The following is a 25,699-nucleotide window of genomic DNA, read 5'->3' as shown; positions in this document are numbered from 1 at the left end:
TGAAACAGCCCGTAGATTAAGCGTGAAAACGAGAAAGCGAATATTTCTTGCAGAGTCTCGCAGGATCGAGAAAGAAATTCTGATTACTTAATCGCCGGGCTGCATACGGGTCGAATGGCGCGGGCTAATTGCTCGCGAGTTACTTTCCGCGAATGGCCCGCGGAGCTTCGGAAATTCTAGTTCGGTGAATTCTATTTTCCGGCGGCAGTGTTTTAACGAGTTCCCGCGGCGAAAGTACCTTTTCGGAATTTGCATATGACTTACGGCTACCCCCGGTCCGCGGCTGGTAGGCTAAGGTGAAAATGGTAATGCGTGCGGGTGCGGTGTCGCGGGGACAGTTCGTCTAAAAGCAGCCAATTAGAAACTTTCTGAGGACTGACCTCGAGCCTCGGGAGTCTGTTAAGCCGGATCCGCGGCTGAAGAGACTTCCGCTCTGTTCCCGCCGCCACCGCCGCCGCTGCGGTGTAACCGAATTATGGTTGTCCCCGGCAACGACTATTTTCGCCCGGCGAAAAGAATCGGCCTTCGATTGCCCGGGTAATTATCGACACCGCTAACGCCCGTTGTGCCACGCCAATTACCGGCTGCCCATGGTCTTTTACGCGTGAAACCTCCTTCCGTCTGAAATTGCAGGCGCCCTGGGCATTTTCAAATTCACTCGCGAACGCCGGATTATCCGAGTCATGAATGTTCAAAGCGCTGCAAACTGCAAACCACTCTCATTCAACCCCCTGCCATACAATGTCGACAGCCAGACTCCTGGAGAAGATGATGAGCATGATCCATTACGAATGCGAACGCTATTCATTTCTTTTACTAATATTCTATCCTGCTGTTACCGACGGACTGCGGATCTTCATGGAAAATAAAAATTTTCTACCGATTGCGAGAAATTGAAGTGAAATGGAATGTTATTTCCTCTTTCAATATATTTTATAGGCTGAAAGTGATACAATAGAATTTTTAAATTCTTCTATTGATTTAAATTACACCTACTCTTACTTATGTCCAGGTCCCAAAAATTTAATAGTTCCACTGTTTTCTCAACCAGAACCGTATAGCGTTACAATATTGAAATTGTATCGAGAAATTAAACAGGGAAAAGATTGCTCAAGCGAATGCAACGGAATGAATTAAACAGACTCTGCGATTCATTGATTCGTGTGTCCACCGTTGAAAGTTTCTGTGCTTCGTTTTCTCCGTTCCAAATTTTCTTATTACTTTACAAGACAAACGCTCATGCTGCTCGGGGGTTGAATATTATTAGGTAAACAGTAATAAGTTTTATCTGCAGCGAATGTAAACTCCGTGGGAAAACATTATGGAAGCTTATATCGCAACTTTAGTTTCGCTCAGTAAAATTTCTTCTGGCCACCGTTGCTTCATTTTGATAAATTAAATATATTCGCTAAATATTTAGTTTGTACACTGCTCCGGGTATAGTTGGAAAGACTCCAGTGGAGTTTCGTTTGCTGAAAAAACTTTTCTGCTCCGTAATACAGTATCCTGTTATCTTTGTACATTTACGTAGGTAATAAAACGTGATGCGATGTAAATATCAAAGAAGATGGCCGTTAACTTTCCCGTAGAAAGTTCTGGTTAAGTGAGAAATTTTGTAATCTTTTAGATTGCCTGCAATAACTTAGAGAATACTTAATTTTTTTAAATATAAGTGAGAAATCGATTCGAGTAATTGAGAATACTCACCTTAAGAGAGGTCAGCGTTGAAAATTAATAGAAATTCGTTTTGTCGGGACAATTCCGCTCGTCGCTACCCTCGTCGGACAGTATGAATTCATCTAGTCGGTATAATTACTGTTACTTCTGTATTTAAAGCACTGCTACCTGATACAACGTTAATCGTTAAATATTCATAAAGCGACTTTCTGCTCGCGATGGCCCGTAGAGCACCCCGTGTATGCTAAACAGTTTAATATTTCCAGAGAATACTTCAGCGAAATCGTTGCGGCGCGGTGCGGCCGTGTATATTGAATTTCGAACTTGCTCTACTTGAAAAAAACGAACGGGGTCTAATAAACCACGCCCTTATCAGTTCCCCTTACCTTGTTATTAAATGAATCACGCGGCCAAGTGGTATTGAAACATGGAAATATTTGCATACTCGTTATACGCCTTTCGAAATCACCAAAAAATGAATATTCCACAATTTATTAAAGGGAAGGAAGTGAACAGCATCTGAGCTTATGCTATAATTTCGCACGGATCGTAAACGTGTTATTCTTCGTGGGAACACACAGATTGAATAAATAGTTTAAGAAGAGCCGACATTCATGGCTTGATCGTAACTTAATCACAGTAAAAGATAAGTTTAATTCTCTGTTACGTGTCTGCAGTATTGCGTACATTCCACAGATATTTAAATACCGACTGTATACTCTTCTATTGTAATATTCTCTAACCATAAGCAGCAATGACGAAGAGGACCTGTCCAGATGCCGTAACAATTACATATTCCGGCATCGATCCGAGTTAACCCAGTAAACTGAATTCCCGTTGATCGAAGGATCTCTCTTGGCATTCGATTGATCATGGTGCTCGCTTTGATCGGCAGGGACGGAACGGTAAGGGATCGATCTTCGTGTGGGCATCGGGAAACGGCGGCAAGGACCACGACAACTGTAACTGCGACGGCTACACGAACAGCATATGGACGTTGTCGATCAGCAGCGCGACGGAGAACGGCCAGGTGCCATGGTACAGCGAGGCCTGCTCTTCCACCCTAGCCACCACCTACAGTTCCGGTTCAGCGGGAGAGAAACAAGTGGTGACCACCGACCTGCATAACCATTGCACCAGCAGTCACACCGGAACCTCCGCATCGGCGCCTTTGGCCGCTGGTATCTGTGCCCTTGCCCTCGAGGCCAACAAAGAGCTAACTTGGAGGGACATGCAACACATTGTCGTCAGGACTGCGAAGCCCGCGAACCTAACCGCCCCGGACTGGGTCACCAACGGCGTTGGAAGGAACGGTGAGTTCCAAAGACCCTGTCACAGTTTTTTCTTTTTTTTTTTAAATTAATTCATCCGAGCCCTTTTATATTTAACACCAGGCTTACGGCACCCGGGACCTGGCAAAATGACGGCTTCTAATATTTTTAATTTAAAATGATTAAGATTCCAAGGATGTAATATATCGTTTTAAAAGAGTATATATTATTTTTAAAATATTGCTAAAAATGTGGGTAGCACATTTAGTCACCTTTAGTGCTCCCTAAACACAGTGTTAACACTAAACCTACCACGGTCAAAATGACCGGTTTTCTATTTCACAATTATTGAAATTATAAAAACATTTTCATAGGAAATTACTGAATTCGTTTCTTTATTTAAGCACGTATTATAATGAAAATCGTACAAAATTTAAGTAAATTCAATCTTCTCCCTTCTATAAGACGTTTCATTTTTATCTGTTTTGCGCTTGGTAGGTTTAGTGTTAAATCATTCTCACGAATGGGACACTTGTATCGTATAAAATGTTAATTTTTTGGAGACATTATTTTTAGACTGTGTTACGAAAAGGATTAAAAAATGTTTCGAAATTTCTGCGACGAGTTTAAGATTTTTCAGTCGAGCATTTACTGTTTACATAAATTATTTACGAAGTATTAATTTATTATAATGTCACCCATATGTGGGTGACGGAATTATTTGTCCAGGTTTTAAAATGAATTTTCACGTTAATGTATTCACTGTCCCAAATTCTATTAGGATCTGTAAAATGCTAAAAAGTTGGAGGACAACTCAATATCGTACGTTAAAATTTTTTCAATTTTTATTTCATTAAATAACTTACTTTGATTTTATGGTATTTTTGAGGTTTCTAGTTTGGCAGTCAAAGTGTTAAGGGGGCGGATTATTGAACGCAATAAATGCACATTTTCATTTGAAAAGTTCTGCAAGTAAATTACTCAATTAGTACGTGAGAAAAAGATTTTATTCTGGCAAGGTAGAATTATTCGACATTATCTTCTACTATTTATTTACAATTTCGAATTGCAACCAGAAGAGAGATTGTGTGACTTGCTCCGATTCCGTGAACCAGCTTCTACACGTGTATTTGCAGTCTTTTAATTGCATCCAACAGATTTTCTCCGGTATCCCCCTCTTCAATTACGCTAAAGGTTACTTGTTTCCTCGAGCTTATCTCTTACTACTGTTTCTTTACTCTCGGTCGTTTCCTCTGTTTTCAGAGTTTGATCTTCCTTTTATCCCTTGTCCTCTACAATACTCATTTTATTTCTTCGGTTCGTTTCTTTATTATGTGGACGTCCTTCGATTTTTTCCAGTGAGTCACAGCTTTGGTTATGGGCTGATGGATGCTGCAGCCATGGTGCGTTTAGCGCGAAGATGGCGGACAGTACCGGAACAACATAAATGTGAAGTTTCGGCACCCCATATGGGCAGGTAAATTCGTTTTCGTATTAAATTAAGAACATATACTGAGAGAACTTATGTGATTTACTGATGTACGTTATTAGTAGACTGCGGATTTTTATGCATTTATGGCAAATTCCACAGAATTTAGTACGATTTTTATTTATTTCAGATCTACAAAGGTCGCTACCACTGAAAATTAGATTTTGTTTCCGCCTTTCTAAAATTTACCTACAAACATCGAAAATTGCATAACTCTCCGCAGTCTAGTTATTATTACTAACTGGGTCAAATTATACCTCGGTTGTTATTGAAGACAAGACAAAAATGATGTAGGGAGTTTTGCATGGTTTAAGCATTTTTACCGCCCTGAATTGATATTTTTCTTCGTATCGAAGAAAGGGAACAATACAATTTTTACGCACAACTGAGCGACCCGTTATGCAAGCGGAAGCTTGTCACTAATTTGGAAGTTAATATCCACGATTAGCAAAGGTCTCGCGAAAGACAGTCTCGGGTGTCAGACACGAGAACATTCGAGGTACTGGAATACCCGTTGTGTCGAAATTAGTGGATCGAACGATGAAAAATGTATTCGAGAGATATCCAGTGTCCCAGTTTCATGACTGACCTCAGATTCGTGTTATATTGCAGGCCAATACCACCAAAGAGCCAGTTAACTCTGGAATTGAACGTCAAGGAGTGTAGCGGTGTTAATTTTCTCGAGCACGTGCAGGTAAGTACCGTGTCACTTGGCTAAGCTGCAGGTTAATAGTTTCCGTAAAGCTTACGATCGCGCACACATGAAAAATTTTCATACGTTTCCGCGTCCGGTGAAATTTTCTTCTTCTTTTCCAAGCTCAGTCGAAATAAAAATTCTCTGCCTCGCGAGTAATCGGAACAGTTACATTTCATTACTGGCCTGGCCATAATTCAGTTTTTAGTAGCTATAATAATAATAATTCATACAAGCAAATCGTACATTGAAACTAAAAAGTGTAAACGACTCTCGAGTTGTCAGAAAAATATTATGTTAGCAAATAATGCTCTCTTATTTCGCTAAACCCGATCAAGAATCTAAGCGTTTCTTAACTTTCTCTTATTTAGTTCGACATTTTTGTAAATAGTTCTCCTTCTTGTTTTTTTTTATTTCTGCTTAGAGTGTGTATATTACATTATTAACCTTCTTCCATATTTTTATGGTGAATGATGATCTAACATAGTGGCAAATATGAAAGTGTAGAGATCTCTGGAAATTTATATAATGAATATTGCATTGTGTTCGTTAGAAAAGTGACATTTACGGAAAACGGAATTGATTAGTGAAACTGGAATTTCGCTTTTTGTCGCAGAGACCCGAAAAGAACAGCGGACTTAATGTCGAAACTTTTCGTTTTATCAAAGCGGAGCGTGGAACATGTTCCCAACAGAATATAGTTCCTCACCTGTAATGAAGACACAAAGGGATCTGCAAAATGCTCTGAAATAATTGTTACAGAATCGCGAGCTTCAAAGTTCTGCACCATAAAACCGTCACACTCTAAAATCCAAGGAACGGGCTTTGCAGCATATTAGTCGAGGATGTTAATTCAAACTTTTTCCAAATAGTTCCATTCGCGTGAGATTTTTATTCTTCTCCGTAAAAAAGGAAATCGTCCACGCGGTTTTGCGTTTCTCTGTTTTCGAGGCTTCTTTTTCGCACTTTTTTCCATCTACTAGAATACGAGCTCTCTGCTGGCAAAATTTTTCAGAGAAACCAGTGTAATCGTGTGTCTACACGTTGTACGTAATGCAATTTAAGCATATTTTTTGTACTTTTGTCTGCGTCTCCCTTGTAAAATAAAAAGTGTCATCGAACTCAAATGTTGGACATACTAAAAACTTTGCTGAAAAAGCTTTTTTCTTGTTACACTTAACACACGGTGATTACCAGAGTGTAAATCTTTATGCAAAATTTGTCGATCTCATTTGCAACAAACAAGACCGAAACAGGATATTATTAACATTCTTAGTCATTTTAATCGGCTTAAAGTAATGTAAAAACATTTTTAAATTGTTCCAATCTTTTTACTGTTTCATGTTTCACCCACTTATTCCTCCCATAAATCCCTCTTTTAATTGTTTGCACCTCGTAAAGAGATTTAGTTCATTCAATATTCCTATGAAATTAATTCTTGAAAATGCTTGAATACACGGTTAAAACCCATATTAACATGAAGCAGCTATTAGCAAGCAGTCATTACACAAACGAGACTTTATTTTTTAATATTTCCGTGGCTTGTGCCCCGAGTGCGTGACTTTTTTAGCCAGAGTTTATCGACCAATATCACGCAAACATAATCTCATTGTTCGCGATCCCCTCATATTAAATCAGAAAATTCATTTGTAACGTTAACTGTCCCACTGACAATATCTCTAATCGCTAGACAGTGAATTTTATGCTTGTACAGCAGATTTTATCGGTTTCAACTCAGCATGGAAAAACGTTTCAAGGCTAACCTTTATAAATTATTACAAAAGTTTCATTGTAAAAGATTTAAAACATATTCCACTTTAAAGTGAAAAGAATGATGCTTTTATTAGTATTCAATATTAAACCAGGTCAGTCAGAATTATATACTTCATATTTTCTATCTTACCATTATTCAGATTGTATAGATTCTGTTTAGAAAAATGATTGAATAGATATTAAGAATTGCGTAAAATTTGAACAAGTGCAATTCAGCTATTTTTAGTGCTTGGTATTTAAAAATTGATGTCAGTTATATACTAACCTTTTTAACATGTTTGAAAGGCGCAGTACGTTTTGTTAAATTTAAAAATAAAAGTTATAATGTTTTAAGGAAATACTTTCTTGACTGGCTGTTTTCAGAAAAGCTTTTGGTAGGCGATACGTTCGACAATAAAATGTATGCACGGTCGTCAGCGTTAACGGGTAACAAAGAGAGCGCGCAAGGAAATAAAAGGAAATGTCCGGGAGAGCTAATATTATTCTTGTGTGTCAGGCGAAGGTATCTCTGATGGCTATCAGAAGAGGAGATCTTCAGATACAGCTAACATCTCCACAAGGCACGAAGAGCACCCTGCTCGCGAAAAGGCCACACGACATCTCGAAAGCCGGTTTCAATCAATGGCCATTTATGTCGGTTCACACTTGGGGCGAGAGGCCGCACGGCACGTGGAAACTTGAAATCCACAATGAGGGTCGATACCAAGGTGAGCCCATTGTGTCGATCTTTTTGTTCTTTCCTTTCTTCCAGTACAATGTTTCCAGACTAGTAATAAGACTTTCTTCCTATCGCGTCTTGCAAAAAGCACCGTGCTAAAGTGTTCCGAACAGAGGACACTTTCATAGAATCTAATTTAGATCAACGATAATATCATTAATTTTAAAGCCTTGTACCATTTTGAAAAATTGGTACCTCTACATTTGACACATAATTAACCCTTAACAGGTACACTGGGCTCTCTCGTGAACCCAACGAAATTTCTGTACACTAACTTTTGCTATTATACTGTACGATAATGGTAAATATGAAGTTTCTTTTTTGGAGCATTTCGATTATTCAGTCTTAAGTTATATATTTAAGGGTAACTTGGAATATTTATATAAAATTTTAAAAAGGTCATGATACTTCATAATTCGAATAAACAGTGTAAATATCCAGAAAAGGGGACTCCTCATCGATTTCTAGTAGTTGCATAAATTTTCTGACTTAATAATATATTAATATTTGTGGAACCGCAGCTAAATCGCCGCAATATATTAAATTTTGTCGATCTTATTATATTATTGATCCAAAACCCAATAACCACCGTTACTAAAATAACTAATAACCAATATCCGATATAAGTCAATGACCAAGTATGCACTCTTAATTTGCATTTGAAATTTTGATTACGAAATCTATGCGTGCCTTGGGTATTTTTGTCATCATTTCACATCGAAGGAACGAAAATGTGTCGAATTTTTGAAGTTTTCACATTTATTGAACGCGTTTCAAAATTTCTGGTACTAAGATGGAGGCCATATAATTAGCAAAATAATTACTGCAAAATTCAATTCACTAGAAGATTGAGTCAAAGGCCAGAACATCTGATTTCGGAGATGCTGGGTCAGAGTTGACTCGAGGCAGTGACATACGACACTCGCGCGAGTAGTATCATTTCCTGGACCCGAGTCCCAGAGCCTAATGTATATTAAGCTTTGGACACATGGTCCATGGTTGACGTGCTGGTTATAATACATTCGGCTCTAAAGACCATGACCCACATGTGGGTCATACCAGTCTCAGTTCCGTAATCTATGCCCCATTGCAGATGATAGTGTCCCTGGCGCCGGGACCGTGACCCACATACGGGTCACAGCTGTGTTAATTCACTTTGCCCGGTGCTTCTTCAGTTAAGAGTGGCTCGATCAAACAGCGAACGCTTCGCGAGGCAGAACTTTGAATGCCAAGCCACGGTGAATCCAAAAACTATTTCAATGCTGAATTTCCAATTCTCGAAAAGGAAAATTATCAAACCCGTAAATTCCAAAAATTATGAAACTTTGCACACAACTAGAGTAAGTTACGCCTACTAAAACCCTCCTATTTTTCTCGTGCTACTTCTCGCATTAAAGGGGTGAAATCAGCCCTTGAAAAAATTTCAATATTTTCTTTTTCTTGGAATATCCCAAGAACAGCAAATGATATAAAAAAAAAAGTTGGGACGAAAGTTGTAAATTCGTTTTTTTTTAGGAACGCTCTCCCCACCCACCCTTAAAAAATGGTAAAACTATACGTGCTGAAATACCCCCGGGCACCTTCGTTCCATACCTGTTAACGATTTTTGTAATACAATTCTTTTAATGGCCGTGAAGTCCTTACTCGACCAGTCTCTCATTTTTATCCTGTAAAACAGCCACCAAAAATCGCAGATTATGTTTTAAACAGTCTTTTTAAAGGAGAAGATGCAACCTTCGAATCTGTAAAATTAAAATTTTTTTGACGCATTCATTTACAGACGATTCAATGTGTAGCATTTTCAAAAATGTGTCCTCACTTTTTCACCGTTATAGAAAAAAGTATAGTCTGCTGAGTAAAGGCTTCGAGCTTTAAAATGAGACTAAATTAATTATTGGCAATTCTAAATATTGGCAATTCCTCGAGAATAAAAAAATTTAGTGTTTAAATATTTTTTTTGGATCTATTGTATATCAACTTGCTGGGATATAAATTCACAATGCCCAGTTTTATTGTTACTACCAAGATAGCCCTATTACGAGATTGTTCTCATATAAATTTTAGCCTGTTATAACATTTTTTGCAGGAACGTAAACACCTTCATCTTTTTCGGCTATAAAAAATCAAAATTATTTTAGAAGTTAATTCGGATGTTAAGGTATTATTGATTTCAGACACTGTTAATAACTCGGTGGCAAACATATAAACGGCAATGATTTGTTGTTTTAACTACTATTTGGAAATTCCACATAATTATAACATGTCAAACAAGAACGCCGATCTACCACATATTTCCTATCAACATAACATATAAAATGTTCGCATAATTATGTATTACTCCCGATGGGTGTGGTAAACCCGAACAGGATCAATTTAATTAAATATGCGCAAATTTAATCACATTTAAATAAATTTATTCGAGTTTAATCAAATTTATAGATTAGAATTAGAATCGAAATAATTAGATTTTTTAATCGAAAATATTCTAACGAAGTCCCGACAACCTATTTTAGTAATGACGTAAATATGGTTGACCTGGGAAATGTAAAATTAAATTCAATATAAGTTGACAAGCGGTACGAATCGGTAAAATAACATCGCAGAGATAATTATTTCGAGTCAATTGTACTATTACTTGTACCGATACTTGTAACAGTATTACTATATTAACACCACTGCTATCTTTCAGCTTTTATCTCGAAAGTTCTCGTAATCTATAAAAATTATTCCTGAAGAATTAGAATCAGCGTGTTTTCGTCGAGTGCATTAGCGTCGTAGCATTGTTATTAACACTAGAACTACCGGACCAGCCAAATGACTGGTTCCTAATTTTTTCTTTTACAATTACTGAAATTGTAAAAATGTTTTCATCGGAAATTTTTTAATGAACCTCTTCATTGAAGCACATACAACAATAAAAGTTGTATGAAGTCTGAATGGGCACAGTCTTGTCACTGTTACAAAGCAATATACGTCAGTCGCATTTATTGCTCGGTAGCTCTAGTGTTAACGAAAGCTGACAGTACTTTCGCTTCACGTTCAAAGGTTGTTTCGCGTGGCAAAAGAAATTTAAAAAATTATTACTTTACAGTCATAATTATTAGATTTGTTGGTAAAGACTCGCTGTCAATAACCGAGTTTAGTCTGTGAGAATTTGAAGCAGTTACACCGATGTTCGTCCTTGCTCTCCGAAGCCATCCATCATTCTGAGACGAAGATGATGGCCGCCGGGTAATTAGAATTTGAGCTGCCCTAGCTTCTTGCCAATACGGGTATAAATACTGGAAATTAGTGGGGGATAAACAGGAAAGTGGAGCCGTGGGCAACTCGAACGGAGCACTAAAGTTGCACCTGCGTGTTTCCGAACTCCTCGACCGATTCGGTAGTTCGCACTACGATTCTTGCATATGGCGAAGTTCACCGAGCCGGCTCGCATGATTCTCGATGTTGGGTGCTTTCGCTCGAAGCGAGGCAGCTTTCGCTCACCGGGAGAGAAGCAAATGACCTTCCCGCAAGTATCAAGAGAAGTTCGGGGCGGCTGCTACACACCGCCGTTAAACCTAATGGCTGCGTAAACTTCATTACGTAAAATTTGTCCCTAAATGGGTCATCACGGGCTTCGTGTATCCCGTGCATAGTAGATCCCCGGCGTGTCGACTTTTGTGCGTCGGATGTATGCAAGGCGCAGGTGTTTGCCCAACGTCTTCGATCGTCACGAAAATGCAGGCAGTTTAACAAGATGGCTGTTGTAACATGGCGCCTGCCGAGGGACTCGAGTCCACGATTTGTCAGGCCAGTTGCGCCGCGGTCGCCCTAACTATCAGCCCACAGTTACCACGTGTAACTACATCCAGTCAAACAAGTCCTCGTACACCGTTTAAATGAATGTATACACGAATAACATTTCACGTTCACCGCGCAAACAAAACGTGTTCGTGACAACCTAGCAGTTGATGCGACATAAAACTCCCAATAAAAAAAAACAACAACTTGTTCACCAGATTAATTTAAACTCTTGACACCAAAACCACAAAAATTTTATGGACCAGCTTGCTAAAATTTCAATATACGATTTTATTACTCAATTTTAAACTCGTTAAAGTCGTTAAAGTCTCGAAAATTAACTCGTACTACATCTTCTGCGTTTTTATTAAAAATGTTACGAGTAGCCTAATAATAACGTGAAATGAATCTTCAGCAAAATTATTCAGCAGAAAAGTCAAGTCATTTCGTTTTCTAGCGAAACAACTTGTTCGATAAATTATCGATGTAACAAAGTTTCATTGCTATTCTAAATGACGCCTCGGATGACAAAATTTCATTCCATATTTTTGACTTATTTTCTCATGTAGAATCATCCCCTCCGCGGTTGCACCATCGATACCGGGTCACCCTTTATTCAAATGCATTAAAGAATGTTTGTCCGATCGGGGCTAAATCTTTACGGCTCTAAGACGTAAAGAATAAATATTGAAAACATGCGTAGTTTTGTAATAATAATACTGACCACCGTTGCGCGCCGACCGCGACTACCCTATGTCCCGTACTACTGGTTCCGTCGTGTACAGTGAATTCCCGATATAAGTCACTTGCGCGGTTCTGGCGAGTGACATTTAGACGAAATCTGTGCACAGTACACGCATCTGTGTGCAAATACACACAGTGCACGCTGAAAATGTAAAAGTCACTATCGGTGGAGGTATAGGTAGTCTCAGTGCCCTTTAAACGCGAGGGTCGCAGTGACTTATATCGGGAATTCGCTGTAAACGGCAGAAGCTTCTTCAAGTGCCTAATATCTGCACGATCAATTAGGGTCAAGCTGGGATAGCCGCTCGAAAATTTTGCTAAACCACGTACGAGTCTCGCGATCCCGAAATTCCTCGTAAAACCTGAGGAGTGTCGTTCAGGGCCGATACCATAGATTCCGGTCGGCCCTCCCGAACAGTAACGGCCGTCCGGTATCTTATCGTCTCATCTTCGAGAACATGAAGGGAATTCTCGTAAACCGTGCACGTGGGTCCCACGTAAGCCCGTGCATCACCTCCCAGGGGTATAATTCCATATTCGAGGCGTGTTCCCCCGCGATGGCATCTAGCACCGATGCGACGCGACGCGAAGCGACGCTACGCGTCGTCTCCCGCGAATCACGCGACCGGGGTCGGCTGACCTTGTGCGGGGTTGGAACCACTTCAAGCTGGAAGCCGGTTAAAGCCGATAGACGCATAAAGTTCGGGGCTAACGGGGTAGCTTGTAATCTCCGTTGTCCGTTCGCAAGGTGGGTTCTCCGCGCCATTGTCTCGCATAATGCGCCCCTACCAAGTGTACAGGTATTTAAACCATCGCCGCCCCCGCGTGTTTGCTTTGATTCCGCGGACATGCCGGTGGCCCCGGCCCGCTTCATTATCATTGGCCGTATAGCACAATATTGTCCCGCCTCGCGCAATCCCATCGAACCCGTTCGGAAATAATCGCGGGACGATTGTCCGGGCATCAATTGCCGTCGGCGAGCGCTAACTGGCTCGTCAGCTGCCAGCGTTTTCGACGTCGATGGCCTTCCACTGCCTGTTCTTCAGCTAATGGACTGTCGGAGCATCGCGCGGCCATAGCGAATTTGTGAAATCCAGAAAACGTTTACCAACACGTGGTCATTGTAGCGCGAGACCCTCGCGTGCTGAACAGCCACTTGTTTCACCCCCATAACAGTGCGTGCTCAAGCAGCTACGCATTGGACGAGCCAACCCCCCACTTCTCAAATTAGTTCATTTCCAGACAAGCCTCTACGAATCAGCAGAAAATAATTTCTTTTTTTAAATATTTATCAACGTACCAATACAAACTTAACACGTTCACGGACAGTAGAAATTTCAGTGAGCTGCAAAAATAGTCAGGCAATTTTTCTTGAAACTAGTTGTACTGTCCGAAATCTGATTAGACATAAACAATAATAATAAGTTAACTGTCATTAGTAACGACAGTTGGTCATTACTTTGAAATGTATATTAATTACAAAAACTTAAGGTCGTATAAAATTAAATGAATAAAAATTGGCTTTAAAATTTGAATGCTATGGCATTCGTGTCGTTTTGCATCACTATGAAAATGAATGCTATAGCATTCACGTCCGCGAACGTGTTAATTATAACGCTTGTAGATCATTACAAAATTAGAAGCAACGCAAAAGAAATTCTTACAAATTATATTAATTGACGAGCACGTTGTACGAGTGCTTGTACGAGGTTCAATTTATAATCGTAGTCGTGTCAGAGCCCGCGGGAAATTCGAGAGAAAGTTCGCACCGTTTGCGCGACGACTAAAATACTAATCGTCTCTGTAATCAGTTAGCACTATTGAACCGATCGATTCTCTGCTTTCCTGCTGCGTGTCGTCGGAACGATCGATGGATCAGGCCGCGCGACTCTCCACGAGTGGGCGATCATCTTCTACGGGACAGCCACGCTGCCCGATCGCACCGAGTACGCGTTGTACAGCCCGGCCAGCATGAACATCCCTAGAAGACCGTTCGTGAAGCCGCGGGAGACCGCGTTCTCGAAGTCGCAGAACTCGTTGACGGGTTCGAAGAGCAAGCAGGCGCAGCACAAGTCCGAGAAATCCGGCAATCTGAGTCCGCCGTACGTGGTGAACGCGCAGACGCAATCACAGAGGAAGAGCAAGTCCCGCGGGCAGCACAAAAATGGAAAATCGGCGAACAGACCGACGCCGAAGCCGACCGCGCAGACTCTGAGAGGTCTGACGGCGGCGAGAGGGCCTAACGGCGCCGGGGAGGTTCGCCTAATCACGTCGAGGCCTCGCGGAAGGAGCACACCGAGCCCGATCACCACCACGGTCACCCAGACCAGACCCACCGTCACCGTCCCCACCACCAGGATCTCCAGCAGACAAAGAATCGTCGACTTGGTCACTGCCTCGTCCCTTCAGAGGGGCTTAATCCTCCTCGAACCCCCGGCGAAGCCCATGATCGAGAACGTACCGGAGATCTTCCAACAATACCCCAAGATCCAGCAACTCTACCCACTCTACCCCGTCTATCCCGGTGTCCGGGGTACTGGACAGCACGCGACCAGGGCCAAGGGTCTCGATCTCCTCCAGGACGAACAGATATTCGATTCGAAGAACCTCGACAAGGGTACTCGAACACTGACGTTTCTCGTTAGCCTGGATTTATCATCCTGTAATGGCTGATCCGTGGACGCTGCTTGCGTCAGCGCTCCTAATACCTCTACACGCGCTAACGTCTTTATGCGGTTCTTCGATGGACTATAGACTATAGTTGGACTATAGTTCACTAACTATACTGCACACTTACAACCAGCAGGGCGACGCAACTCGAGAAATACCTTTTCCTGGGAAAGCAAAATACTTTTTGATCGGAATTGAATCTCATTTTGTTAACCCTCGTGCACAGAAATAGTAGCAGCAAGGATCCCAGATTAATACCCAATTGTGGTTTCAAAATTCTATCAAGCGCTTGTTCATAATGGTAGAGACATTTCTAGCATAAAGCACAACGGCACAGGAATCAGAATGAGCTGTTGATAATGGGCCGAGAGGAGTATCTCCGCAACCTTCTCATAGCGTAAGTCGAAAATCATGTTTGTCGAGTTGCGTCACTAGCAAATTGCGAGCGTGTAATGTGAGCAGTTTGTCGTTCCTCTGTTTATGTTTCGAAGACGCGAGTCCGTGGCTCGCCAAGCTGACGTGCTCGCACACGTACACGGATACGCCTTACACGGGACTTATCGGTACGCCTTGCAACAGTAGTGGAGTTTATGCACCCTTGTGTAATGTTACAAAATTAAGCGATCTTGTTGGTAGACCTTGGGTTCACAGTGTTTTCTTTTCTTTCGTTTGCTGTGTAACAACTGCACTTCGACTGTTTTTACTTTTCCAGTACGGTTTCAGTGATTTTGCTTGCGGTTTTAGGAAATCTTTTATTTTATTATTGTGATATTATTCTGTCATTGTTTGCCTTTTTCCTTCGAGTCTATAAAAAGAAGTTGAAGCAGCTTGTTTCGTTATAGTTATGAAGGAATTTATCTTCACCTTAACGATTACATATGTGGATGTTCAGAAGAAGAACGTATCAACAGCGCTGGAAACAATAATTTTTATGCTTGATTTAATGTTAGTTACCCAATTACTTTCTCACGATTATTATTTGCTTTTCCCATTACTGTAGTATTTTTAGTTTCCCGAAACGATGGAATTCGCGTCTTGCAGACCCGGAGTTGAAAGAGTCATCGAAAATTATTTTACAAAATTCAAAATACTCTCTATGATTACCTTCACATAGTAACCAATTATTTTCATTCCACGCTGTATCGTCTTTAATAAATCGTGAAGCAATCAGCGTTTTGTTGAAAACAAATTACGAAACAGCTTGGACGTTTCGAGGGAAACGAATAATCTCTCGGTACCTCGGATATTTAATATTTTTCTGAAAAGCCCGCGAACAAGATGGCGGGTATCTGCATGCCAACTCGCACACGGAACTCGGTAATTACGACGCAGCGAACTTTTCCTCTGTAATGATTGAAGCGCAGTCTCTTAAAAACTCCTACGCCCATAATAAGAAAACTTGTTAAGGTAGGTGTATGCAGGCTGTGCCATTTAATCAAAACTTCGAATGACTTCGGCACAGGTAATGCTTGTCTTCCAGAATCGCTTGTATGCATGAGAATGTGTGTTCAGTAGAGATTCATCTTAAGCCGGAGCTTGCAATTTGCCGTGCAAATCGCAGGTTACTTACACTGTACAAGCACACTTGAACGTTCACCAGCACTGTTAAACGCAAAGCTCTTTTCGTTTTTCTTTTTATTTTGACGGCCCGACTATCTTTTATTATTTCACCTGTGCTCTTCGTATCATCGTTCATAACTTGCGGCAAGAAATAAAAGATTTGCCATGTGTTTATTTCGCGGCTTATTTCGAGGTAAAAGAAAACTATTATTTGCGTCGTTTAATGCAAAAGTGGCGCGAGTTAAAATAGCTAATAATATTTATTTGACGGGTCGGCATATATGCGGGTTGAATCACACCATTTTTGCACTGAACGACCCAATTAGAAAATTAATCATTCGCGGACGAGTTTTTAAAATATTACAAATATTTTCCTTAGAGAACTGGATCATGTATCAGTTTTAAATTCCACTGAAAAATTGACTGATCCTAAGTTGTCATTATGGCAATATTTGAGTCTAAAGGGTACAATTTTAACAGTTACGTATTCTAAGGTTCTTCTTTTATTATGATTTTTAGATGGGAAGGTCGACCGATTTGCAGGGGTATGGTATATTGTTTAATTGTTGTCGCGAAGGAAGGATCGCGCGAGCCGTCCATTAATGCAATTTACCGCAATCTGTAGTCCATGCTTTGTTTTTCGCGCAGCGAGGCTGAAATAAACTAGTTTGTTCGCGGCCACTCGGGCATGGAAACGAGGGTAAAGCGTTTAATGTGATTTTCGGTCTTGGATCATAAATGAGCTGGGTAGACCACTTATTGTTAGTTAGGAACTAACGGTATCGGTGTACACGGTATGTACAATCATGCGGTCGTCGACAATACCTGCGCAGAACAGTTCCCCTTAGACCAAAATTGTAATCGATACTCACCGATTAGAAGCATTCAATCAAAAATGCCTCACCTGCTGATAGTCGTCTCCCTAATCTATTCAGAACTATCATACCGATGCTAATTTTAGATATATCAATCCATGACTTTTTCATTTGCAATAAGAATTTTCATCGTACGCCAAGAAGTCACTTCTGGCACCATAATATAAATATTTTCTTCGGGGTTCAATGATTAAAAGAATATTTCCAATTATTCGCAGTTGAATGTGTCGTCAGAACAATTTACTTGAGCTTCAAAAAATTTAACATTTCTAGTATGAAGAGTTCGTACAATTTACAATAATTTACTTGAGCTTCGAAAAATGTAAGAGTTTATACAATTTACAATAACTTTGTCGCGGTGTCCTGTCTCTAAACAAACTCCACAGTTCGAAATAGGAATCGTTTAGGTCGTTTTTTCTATCTGAAAACAAGTCGACGTGCCTAGTAGTTAAAACTCGTTTTATCCTCAAGCTTCGAAGATGGATTATTCTTGGGAAACACGGTTCTCAAGGAGTTTCTGTTTACAAAAAAAAAAAAAAAACTGATCAAGGTGTTTGCAAGAGTGGTAATCAGCTGGGGAGAGGTTTATGAATAAGTAGGACGAAACAGAGTTCCGTGGCTTCGAGATCGTTATTCGTCGGAAGCTTCATGGACCGCCGATATTCCTATGAGATCCGATCGTGAGCAGAATCAATTACGCGTGGCAACGGTCGTTGTCGATTCCACCGGCGGGACTGTTATTTAGCATAAACTTCTCAATTCCAGAGGAAATTCAATTCCATCTTATTAGAAGCTCTCTTTTCCGACGAGGAAGGGAAACATTCGGTTCCGGAATTCAATCTAGCATGATTTCGTGAAGAGAATACAGGTCGCCGCAATTTGCCTGTGCGATCTGACCTGAAGGAAACGTTGAATCCGAGAGCTTTATCGCGTCGAAAATTAAATTTTGATCGACGCTCCTGCTCCAGGCGTTTTTACAGTTATCTATAGGACGTCTTCCGTACGTGATTGTCCAAGGACACCGAGAAACAAAACTTCAAATTGGTGTGTAATTACCACGCCAATTATAGGGTGCACTTTTAGTTACATTTCCATCTACCTGTATATTTGATTATTCTGCGTACATAAATTTTTATTAAATTATTAATACCGCAGAAGCACTGCACAATCTTCAGTTTGATTTTTGAACACGATAATAAAATATATTTATAATTTTTAGTAAGCTTGCTTTTGTTCCTACGTTTTTGAATGATGCTACTTATGTACCTTACAAAGTTATAAACATAGAATATAAGTATATTTTTAGCATGTTGCATCTCAAAAGATAAACTGTTGTAATACACGAAGTGTAAGCTCGAATGTTTATACATACTTTAAGAGCCGCTATAACGTTACTTATTCGAATGACTGTGTGTACAGTATTTTATGTTCGAGGATTATTCACACTAGTGATCCTTTTACGATTGACATGTTACAGCGTCGGCACGAGCAACCATAACCGTTTTCCTATCACTCCGTTTCAGCATGATCACGTATCTATTTTATACCTATTATTTTTAAGCTTCCCTTCTAGATTGGAATACACATATATATATATATTGTTTAAACAATTTTGGTGGATATAATTTTATGTTTTCTTACAAGAGTGTCCATTAATTTTTACTTTTTCAGCATATTAGTGTTATTATTGTTTTGTAGGTAACATTGTTTTGTAGAGAAACGAATCGCAGGTAGGACTGAGATGAAAAAAACGAGAATAACTCGAAGATCACAAAATCTTTGCAACCTTTTATTTTTTGTTATATTTTCTGTCATGGAGACACGCGCATTTACGAAATTTTTGGGTTCTGCTCCTTTAACCCTTAGCACTCGAGTGGCGACTCTGAGGCGCCACTAAAAATTGTTCTGGCATTTTTTCAAAGAAATTACCAAAAATATTACAAATATTTGTTACATTGCAAAATTTGTGGATTACTAAACATTCAAATATTAGGTCGTCCCATAAGTTCGTGCCGTGGATATGTTTATATTATTCACCATTGAAAAGTATTTTCATGAAAAACCGCAGAAATTTTATAGTGACGGCTTTTATGTCTTTGCCAAACAGGTCAGAAGAGGTTGTGGAATGAAAGGGTGAAAGGGCATATTTTATTTTTAGAGGACGACCTAATATATGTGGAAATCGGATCAGTTTCGTCCGAATAAAATGAAAATATTCCAAGACGGAAGAAAAATTTAGTTTCAGAATTAGAATAGCGCCTAGTGCAAACGGTTAATATGTAAAACAAATGTTCTCGATACATTTGCAGTCAGTGACATAAATTTGAACTCCCGCGAAAACAAGGTCTACTTTTAGAGGATTGTTCAGTACGATTCGAAACAGCACAGCAAGGTTTGATAGAAACGAGCATGATCGGTGCATCTCGGTCCTACTTCGGGTTCTCGTTCTCGTCTAAGACAAGTCCTAAGACGATCCGGGATTGTTGCAGATAATCTCGAGCAGTTCAAGCTAGTGTTTTACGGGACGGAGACGTCGCTGGAGTTGGACGACGAGCTGGACAAGGACAAGTCGGTGCCGTCGGTGATCCATTCGGTGGAGATCCCGGACAACTCGGCGATCGGCGCGAGGCACAAAGCGATGGAGGCGGAGGGTGATCCGTGGATGAACAGCCAGCAGGTAGAACGTGTCTCCCATCTGGAGGTACAAAGACCGACGACCGAGAACCAGACGAGCGGCTGCACGTCGGTGGACGCTGGGAATGGCAGGTGCCTAGGTGGGTGCCTCATTCTACTCCTTCTAGCCTACCTGACCTGCGAGACCAGCTGGGGGAGCCTGGTGGCCAGCCGGCGGAAGCCGGCGAGTGTCTGCGGAGACCTCGAGGTGTCCTCGGGCTCGGCCTGGACGTCCTTGAGCGAAAGAGACCCGGTGACGGTGACCGACGCGAACTCGCCGGTCGACAGGTCGTCCGGTGCTCCCCTGTACTCATGATGACATCCCTGGACGATCGATACCTCGGTCTCTCGGGGCATCGTCTAACACCGGTATCGGTCCGCGAGAGACAGCCTCCTTTCGGCTGGGTGTCGACGCGTTCCTTCGAAACTTTCTGTGTTGTGTGATTCCCCCCACCCCTACCCCCCAAGAAGCGAAGCGAGCCGCCTTCTCCTCGACGTATTTCCTCGTCCGGAGAACGGACTCCGAGGATGTGCCGAGCATCGAGCTTAAAACAAATAAAACGACAAAAAGAGTAAAACAAACGAAACGAATGTCCTAACGGGCGGATCCGAGAGAGAGAGAGAGAGAGAGAGAGAGAGAGAGAGAAAAGAGAGAGAGAGAGAGAGAGAGAGAGTACTTGCCATCGGGACGGTTCGATCGCTCATTAAACACGTGTGTCGTGCTCGCTAGGGTTAGGGTTTAGTTCAATTAAGTGTCGTGTACGACAGACCTCTGTGACTGGTACGCGTGTAGGAAAGAGTTGTCTGAACGAATGTGCGCGGAGAATGAGTCACTGAGACACGGCAACCTCCGCGAAGAATTCGGCCGGTCGACCGGGAAGCCAGCGATCCCTTCGTAGAGTATCGATTCCGGACAGTATTCGAAACGTTTATGATCGTATTCTTTTGAATATGCAGCCAACGCCGGCGCGCCGTCTCCTCATTCCTCGCGCCGATGAATTATTCAATATGGATATATCCTGTGTGTGCGTGCGTGCGTGCGTGCATGTGTGTTTGTGCATGTGTGTGTGTGCGTGTCTTGGAAACAATATACTTCGGCTGCACCATTATCCCGGCGAGTCGCTATCTTCGGCAATTGCTCAATCCCGATTGCTACTCGAACGGGGTCCATGAAAGTTAGAACAAGGCTGCTCGGAATCGTTGATTCTACCCCCGGTTACCGCCACCTTTTCCTCGATCGTCGATCGGGGATCGCTGGCTCCCAAGCGATCACAGGCCGCCGGCTGTTGATCGATAGACGCGCATCCGTTCCTGCATCCGTTCGGGAACATCTCGCGTTACGCTTCTCCGCGAAACGTAACGGAGCCCGAGCCCGAGCCCGAGCCCGAGCCCGAGCCCGCGATATTGCCAGTACGAGGAATCCGCTCGTCGATGGGTCGGCTTCTTGCGAACCCAGACGAAAAATTGCCTCGCGTTACTTTAGTATTACTGTCGCCGGCAACACCAGGAACCGCTTTCTCGAAGACTCGCTACGCAATCGCTTCCCGTCGAGACGCTAACTCGCTCGATCAATCTCACGGCCGGCACTCCGATTGCCATGGGGATGCTACTCGACGCTCCGAGTCCTTAGGATTACACAGGGATCGATCAACTTGCCGCCGCTTCGATCCCGAGGAACGAATAAGGCGTTCCGTGATTGTTTGACAAACATCGGCCGCGCTCTCCGGTCGAGGAACCTGACCGAATTTTTATTACGTTTAATCGATAGGGAAATCGAACGTGAAAAACTGTTCCGTTGGCTTCGGTCAGCCCGGGTCCCGACGAGTGCCGATCCAAATTTCGATTCTTTTCGTTCGGCGATTGCTTTTCAGCACTCGAAATTCCTATCTCGTCTATTGCTTATGTGGTTTTTACCTTGACGAAGACATTTCCAAGGAGAAACATCTCGAAGAGGTTAAAACTATTGGGTTGTCCGGAAAGTTCGTGCCGTTCTTCTGTAGGTGGCATTAGGATAGGTCTGCATATCTCAACATCCAGGCATTTTTAGAAAAAAGTTTCATTAGGATGCATTCATTTTTGTTAGTTTTATACGCTCTTAAATACGGAGGGAAACAGAGTGAATTATAGGCATGCTTTTTTCTTGCAAAAGCTGTCGGAGCTTGCATTCACCCTATCAAGCAGACATTACACCCTCAGATTTTGTCATCTCTTTAGGTCAATACAAAATTCCCATAATGACAAAAACTTTAACTCTGCGAAAAACGCAAGTTGCGTGACAGATGGAGAAATATTATGGAACAAAATGGAGCTTATAATAATTAGATGTACCGCGTTTGAATTTCCCTTGAAAATCGGCACGAACTTTCCGGACAAGCGAATTGATTGAAACATCTTTGGTACTGTTTCTTGAGGAGTAATCGAGCAATGAAAGTAAGTGTGTTGTCGTGCAATGGCGGAACGCAGCAAAGTTCCATCGTAGCGCGTACCGCAAACAGTTGAACCCTGTATCAGACTCGCGAGGAGTTTCGCAGGCGTCACCGGGGAAAAGAGGAATAATATTTTAATATGTCATCCAGAGCAGAGAATTTGTCCGCGTCCGAACTTCGGTAGTTATTCTCCGCGTATTGATTGATGAAACGAGCCAAACACATCCCTCGAGTCTCTCTCATCCGTCTCTTTCATCCCCCGTCCTATTCTGCCTTCCTCCCTCCCCCGTGCCCCCTTCTCTCTTCGCGGACTTTTCACTTTTATCTGCCGGTTCTTCTTCCTTTATGCGCCGCATTCCCTCTGTCTCTTCGCTTGCGCGTTCTTTCTGCCAAACTTTCACCGGCCGCAGCTTTCCCTCCGCAACTTTACTTTGCCCGGAGGGCCAACGTCAGCCAGGCTATCAGCACTGCCGATAGGAGAAGCCAACCCACGGTCGGCCAACGCAAACAGAACCACCAACAGGACACGGTCGACCCGATGTTGGTCCTTCGTCACGTTGACTGCCGTATTACCTAAATAGAAAATTAATTATTAGCAATTACGGCCTGCTCTTCGAAGGAAGACGTCCGACAAAGGGACACACCAAAATGACATTGGCCGATCTTAAGCCCTTTATAATCCCACGCGAAACCGTGAAGTCATATACTCGAATATCATTATTTTCGAATTTTATGTTTAGTCATAACGTTGGACGCAACTTCACACTCCAAAGTAAATTAAATTTTTTTTTTAAATTGTGAAATTGTGAATTCGTGGTTACCTTATATTTCAAAGTTCAAGAACCCAAGAAAAATGATTAAAAAAAAATAGATTCATATTTGGGCAAATATGAAACAGTACATTTCGAATATTTTGTAATGTAAAAATTTCATTACGATCAGCCGACGTCGTTTCAGCGTGCTCCCTTAAAAATACGCTCGTAGTTATGGTAGCTGTACACGCCACTGCCATCACTTCGCTCCTGCAACGTAGGAACAAAGTGGACAGCTATTACGACTGTGATCATATTTCCGACGTTTTCATTCGAAAAACAAACTGTAATTACCCGGCGCGTTTAAGTGGCTCGACAATACAGGAGTTCGAATATTTTCTATCTGTAAAATACGAGCTACCACCTTTGGCAATATAGCAAGATAACAATCTAGCTCGCCGAAGGCCATCATCGAAATGAACGAACCTAATTCCACGGCGCTGTACCCAATCGAATAATGCAATTTATCTCGATAATGAATCATCAGGATGAGAGAACGATTCAGTATCTAATCGATGAAATAACAAAAAAAAGAAAAAGGGAATCAGCAATTTATTTAGAACAAAAAGAAGCGGATTTGATTTATGAAATGCGAACGTTTTTATCAATTACGAGACGAAAATTGATACCGAGCCGGCGATACGTGTACGTGTATAATAACGATATAAGTGGAGTTTACTGGTGTGTGAAGAACAGTCTCGATAACAGGAGAATCACTAAACGAAAAATCAAACGGAACACGAACAAAATGCGACCCATCTATTCGTTGATAAACTACCGGACGCCGAGCGAAAATTATGGAATTAAACTATCTTCGAAGTTGTCGCGTGAACGCCCACGTAGTTCCATTAATTGGGAATATACTGCCTCTATTGTTTGTTGCAACGGCTCGTGAAAAAAAAAAAAGAAGAAATGTCCGCGCGCGTGTGCGTATGTATTACACGTACGCCTTTTTTCGATGAGAACAAAAATAATCGAAAATGATCGCGGACCGTCGACAAGTGAAATAAAAATGCGTGCAAAATATCGATATCGGATAAATAACCGTAAAAATAAAGAGGAGTCGCGCGCGCAAGGACGCTTTTTTATGTGCCGCGATATAAATAATTTTACGTAGGACATGAAAAATAAAAAAAATTCTGCACTGCGTGATCCAGTAGTACGGTGACCACCGAAACTCGTAAATCTCGGTTATTACGTTGTTGCGTGTAAAATGTCAACTTTTTTACGGCCCGTCTTCAAATCCATTTTCTATACATACACTTAAGCCGACGGTATGTATTTGTGAAATTTTTTTACGATTTTCCTCGACCACGATAAAAATCAAACAGTTCGAACTTTGACCGCACAACTTTCCACGAAACAATGAAAAAGACAGTACTGAAACATTCGACACAAGAGAAACTATTATTATTCATTCCGTGACTCCTTCAAACATATTTTTGTCAAGATGAAACGATTGAAAAGATTGCTGCATTCGAAAGAAAACTATGCTTCCGAAAACGAGTTGAAAAATCAAATGAAATCGGATTAGCAAGCATTCAAAGAGACTTTTTACCTGACACACGAATCGCAACAATTTTGTTACGCGTGAAAGAAAACTACGAACCTATAAAAAGAAAAATGGCCACCGTACTGCTACATTTGAATGGAAAATACAAAGCTGCCGAAAGCTTGTTTCTCGAGATCGAATCGCCTAAATTTCTGTGAACTAGTTCGGCGAGCATTTCACCAATTTCACGTCCTATTTGCAAAGCATAGTGACCGTCGGTTCCGCTACGCTCGGAGGAGAAATCTAAAGCTACCAACCTAAAGCTCCACCTTCCGAAATAAAATGCTATCATACGAAGAGACTCCGGTGGATTAGTTGAGCGAGCATTCGATGGGATCAGTATGGCGAGCAGAGTAGCCAATGGCGCGTTAGAAAGAAAAATATTACCCTGAAAGTCGGAGCCTGAATCGGCGAGGAGGAGCAATGGCGGGGGGCTAAAGGGTCCTCGGAATTTGAATGGTGGAGTGGACACGAGGCCCCCGTAGAAAAGGCACGAAATATTTGGCTAGGCGGCTGTCAAAGGAATCGAGTAACCCGATTCATTGACAAGGGGCACCATTTATGTTCCTAGAATTGACCCCGGCTATCTCGCCGACCGCAAAGGGCCAGTGCACGGGGTAACGGCAGACATAGTACTCTCCTCCCGTCCAAGTGGCCTCTGGACTCGAACCGATGCTCGGATAGAGAAGAGCCCGTTCAAACCGATCGGCCCCTAAACGAAAACACAAGCCCAGAATGGAGAGCAGCTGTCTTCGAGCTTTATCAATTCGCCCGGAGCCTTTGTCACGATAAACCCTACAAGGATATTTAACCCTTTGCACTCGGCGGTATTTTAATTCCGAAACTAAATTTTTCTTCCGTCTTAGAATATTTTCATTGATACGAAACTGATCCGATTTTCACATATACCATTTAAATATTCAGTAATCTATTAAATACAAATTTTATAATGTAACAAATATGCAGGAAAACAAGTCCCGCT

The 25,699-nt window shown here is 41.6% G+C and overlaps 1 protein-coding gene and 1 long non-coding RNA gene across 4 annotated transcripts in view; one reads left to right on the top strand and one right to left on the bottom strand.

Moving 5' to 3' along the window:
- LOC143361311 (furin-like protease 1) overlaps positions 1-25,699 on the top strand; it is a 318,740-nt gene that overhangs the window by 269,945 nt on the left and 23,096 nt on the right. For both annotated transcript variants that reach the window (XM_076800622.1, XM_076800613.1), the window contains exons 6-10: positions 2,573-2,990; positions 4,308-4,425; positions 5,050-5,131; positions 7,401-7,611; positions 19,744-20,028. In XM_076800622.1, coding sequence (XP_076656737.1) covers positions 2,573-2,990; positions 4,308-4,425; positions 5,050-5,131; positions 7,401-7,611; positions 19,744-20,028 — 1,114 coding nt within the window. The remainder of the gene's footprint in view (positions 1-2,572; positions 2,991-4,307; positions 4,426-5,049; positions 5,132-7,400; positions 7,612-19,743; positions 20,029-25,699) is intronic.
- Positions 20,036-25,699, bottom strand: part of LOC143361463 (uncharacterized) — a 114,935-nt gene continuing 109,271 nt past the window's right edge. For both annotated transcript variants that reach the window (XR_013083459.1, XR_013083458.1), the window contains one exon: positions 20,036-20,287. This is a non-coding gene — a long non-coding RNA (uncharacterized LOC143361463). The remainder of the gene's footprint in view (positions 20,288-25,699) is intronic.

This window comes from Halictus rubicundus, chromosome 1, assembly GCF_050948215.1.
Source record: "Halictus rubicundus isolate RS-2024b chromosome 1, iyHalRubi1_principal, whole genome shotgun sequence".
Taxonomy (NCBI): Eukaryota; Metazoa; Arthropoda; class Insecta; order Hymenoptera; family Halictidae; genus Halictus; species Halictus rubicundus.
Note: the sequence above shows the minus strand (reverse complement) of the source record. Positions and strands in the feature narration are given on the sequence as shown.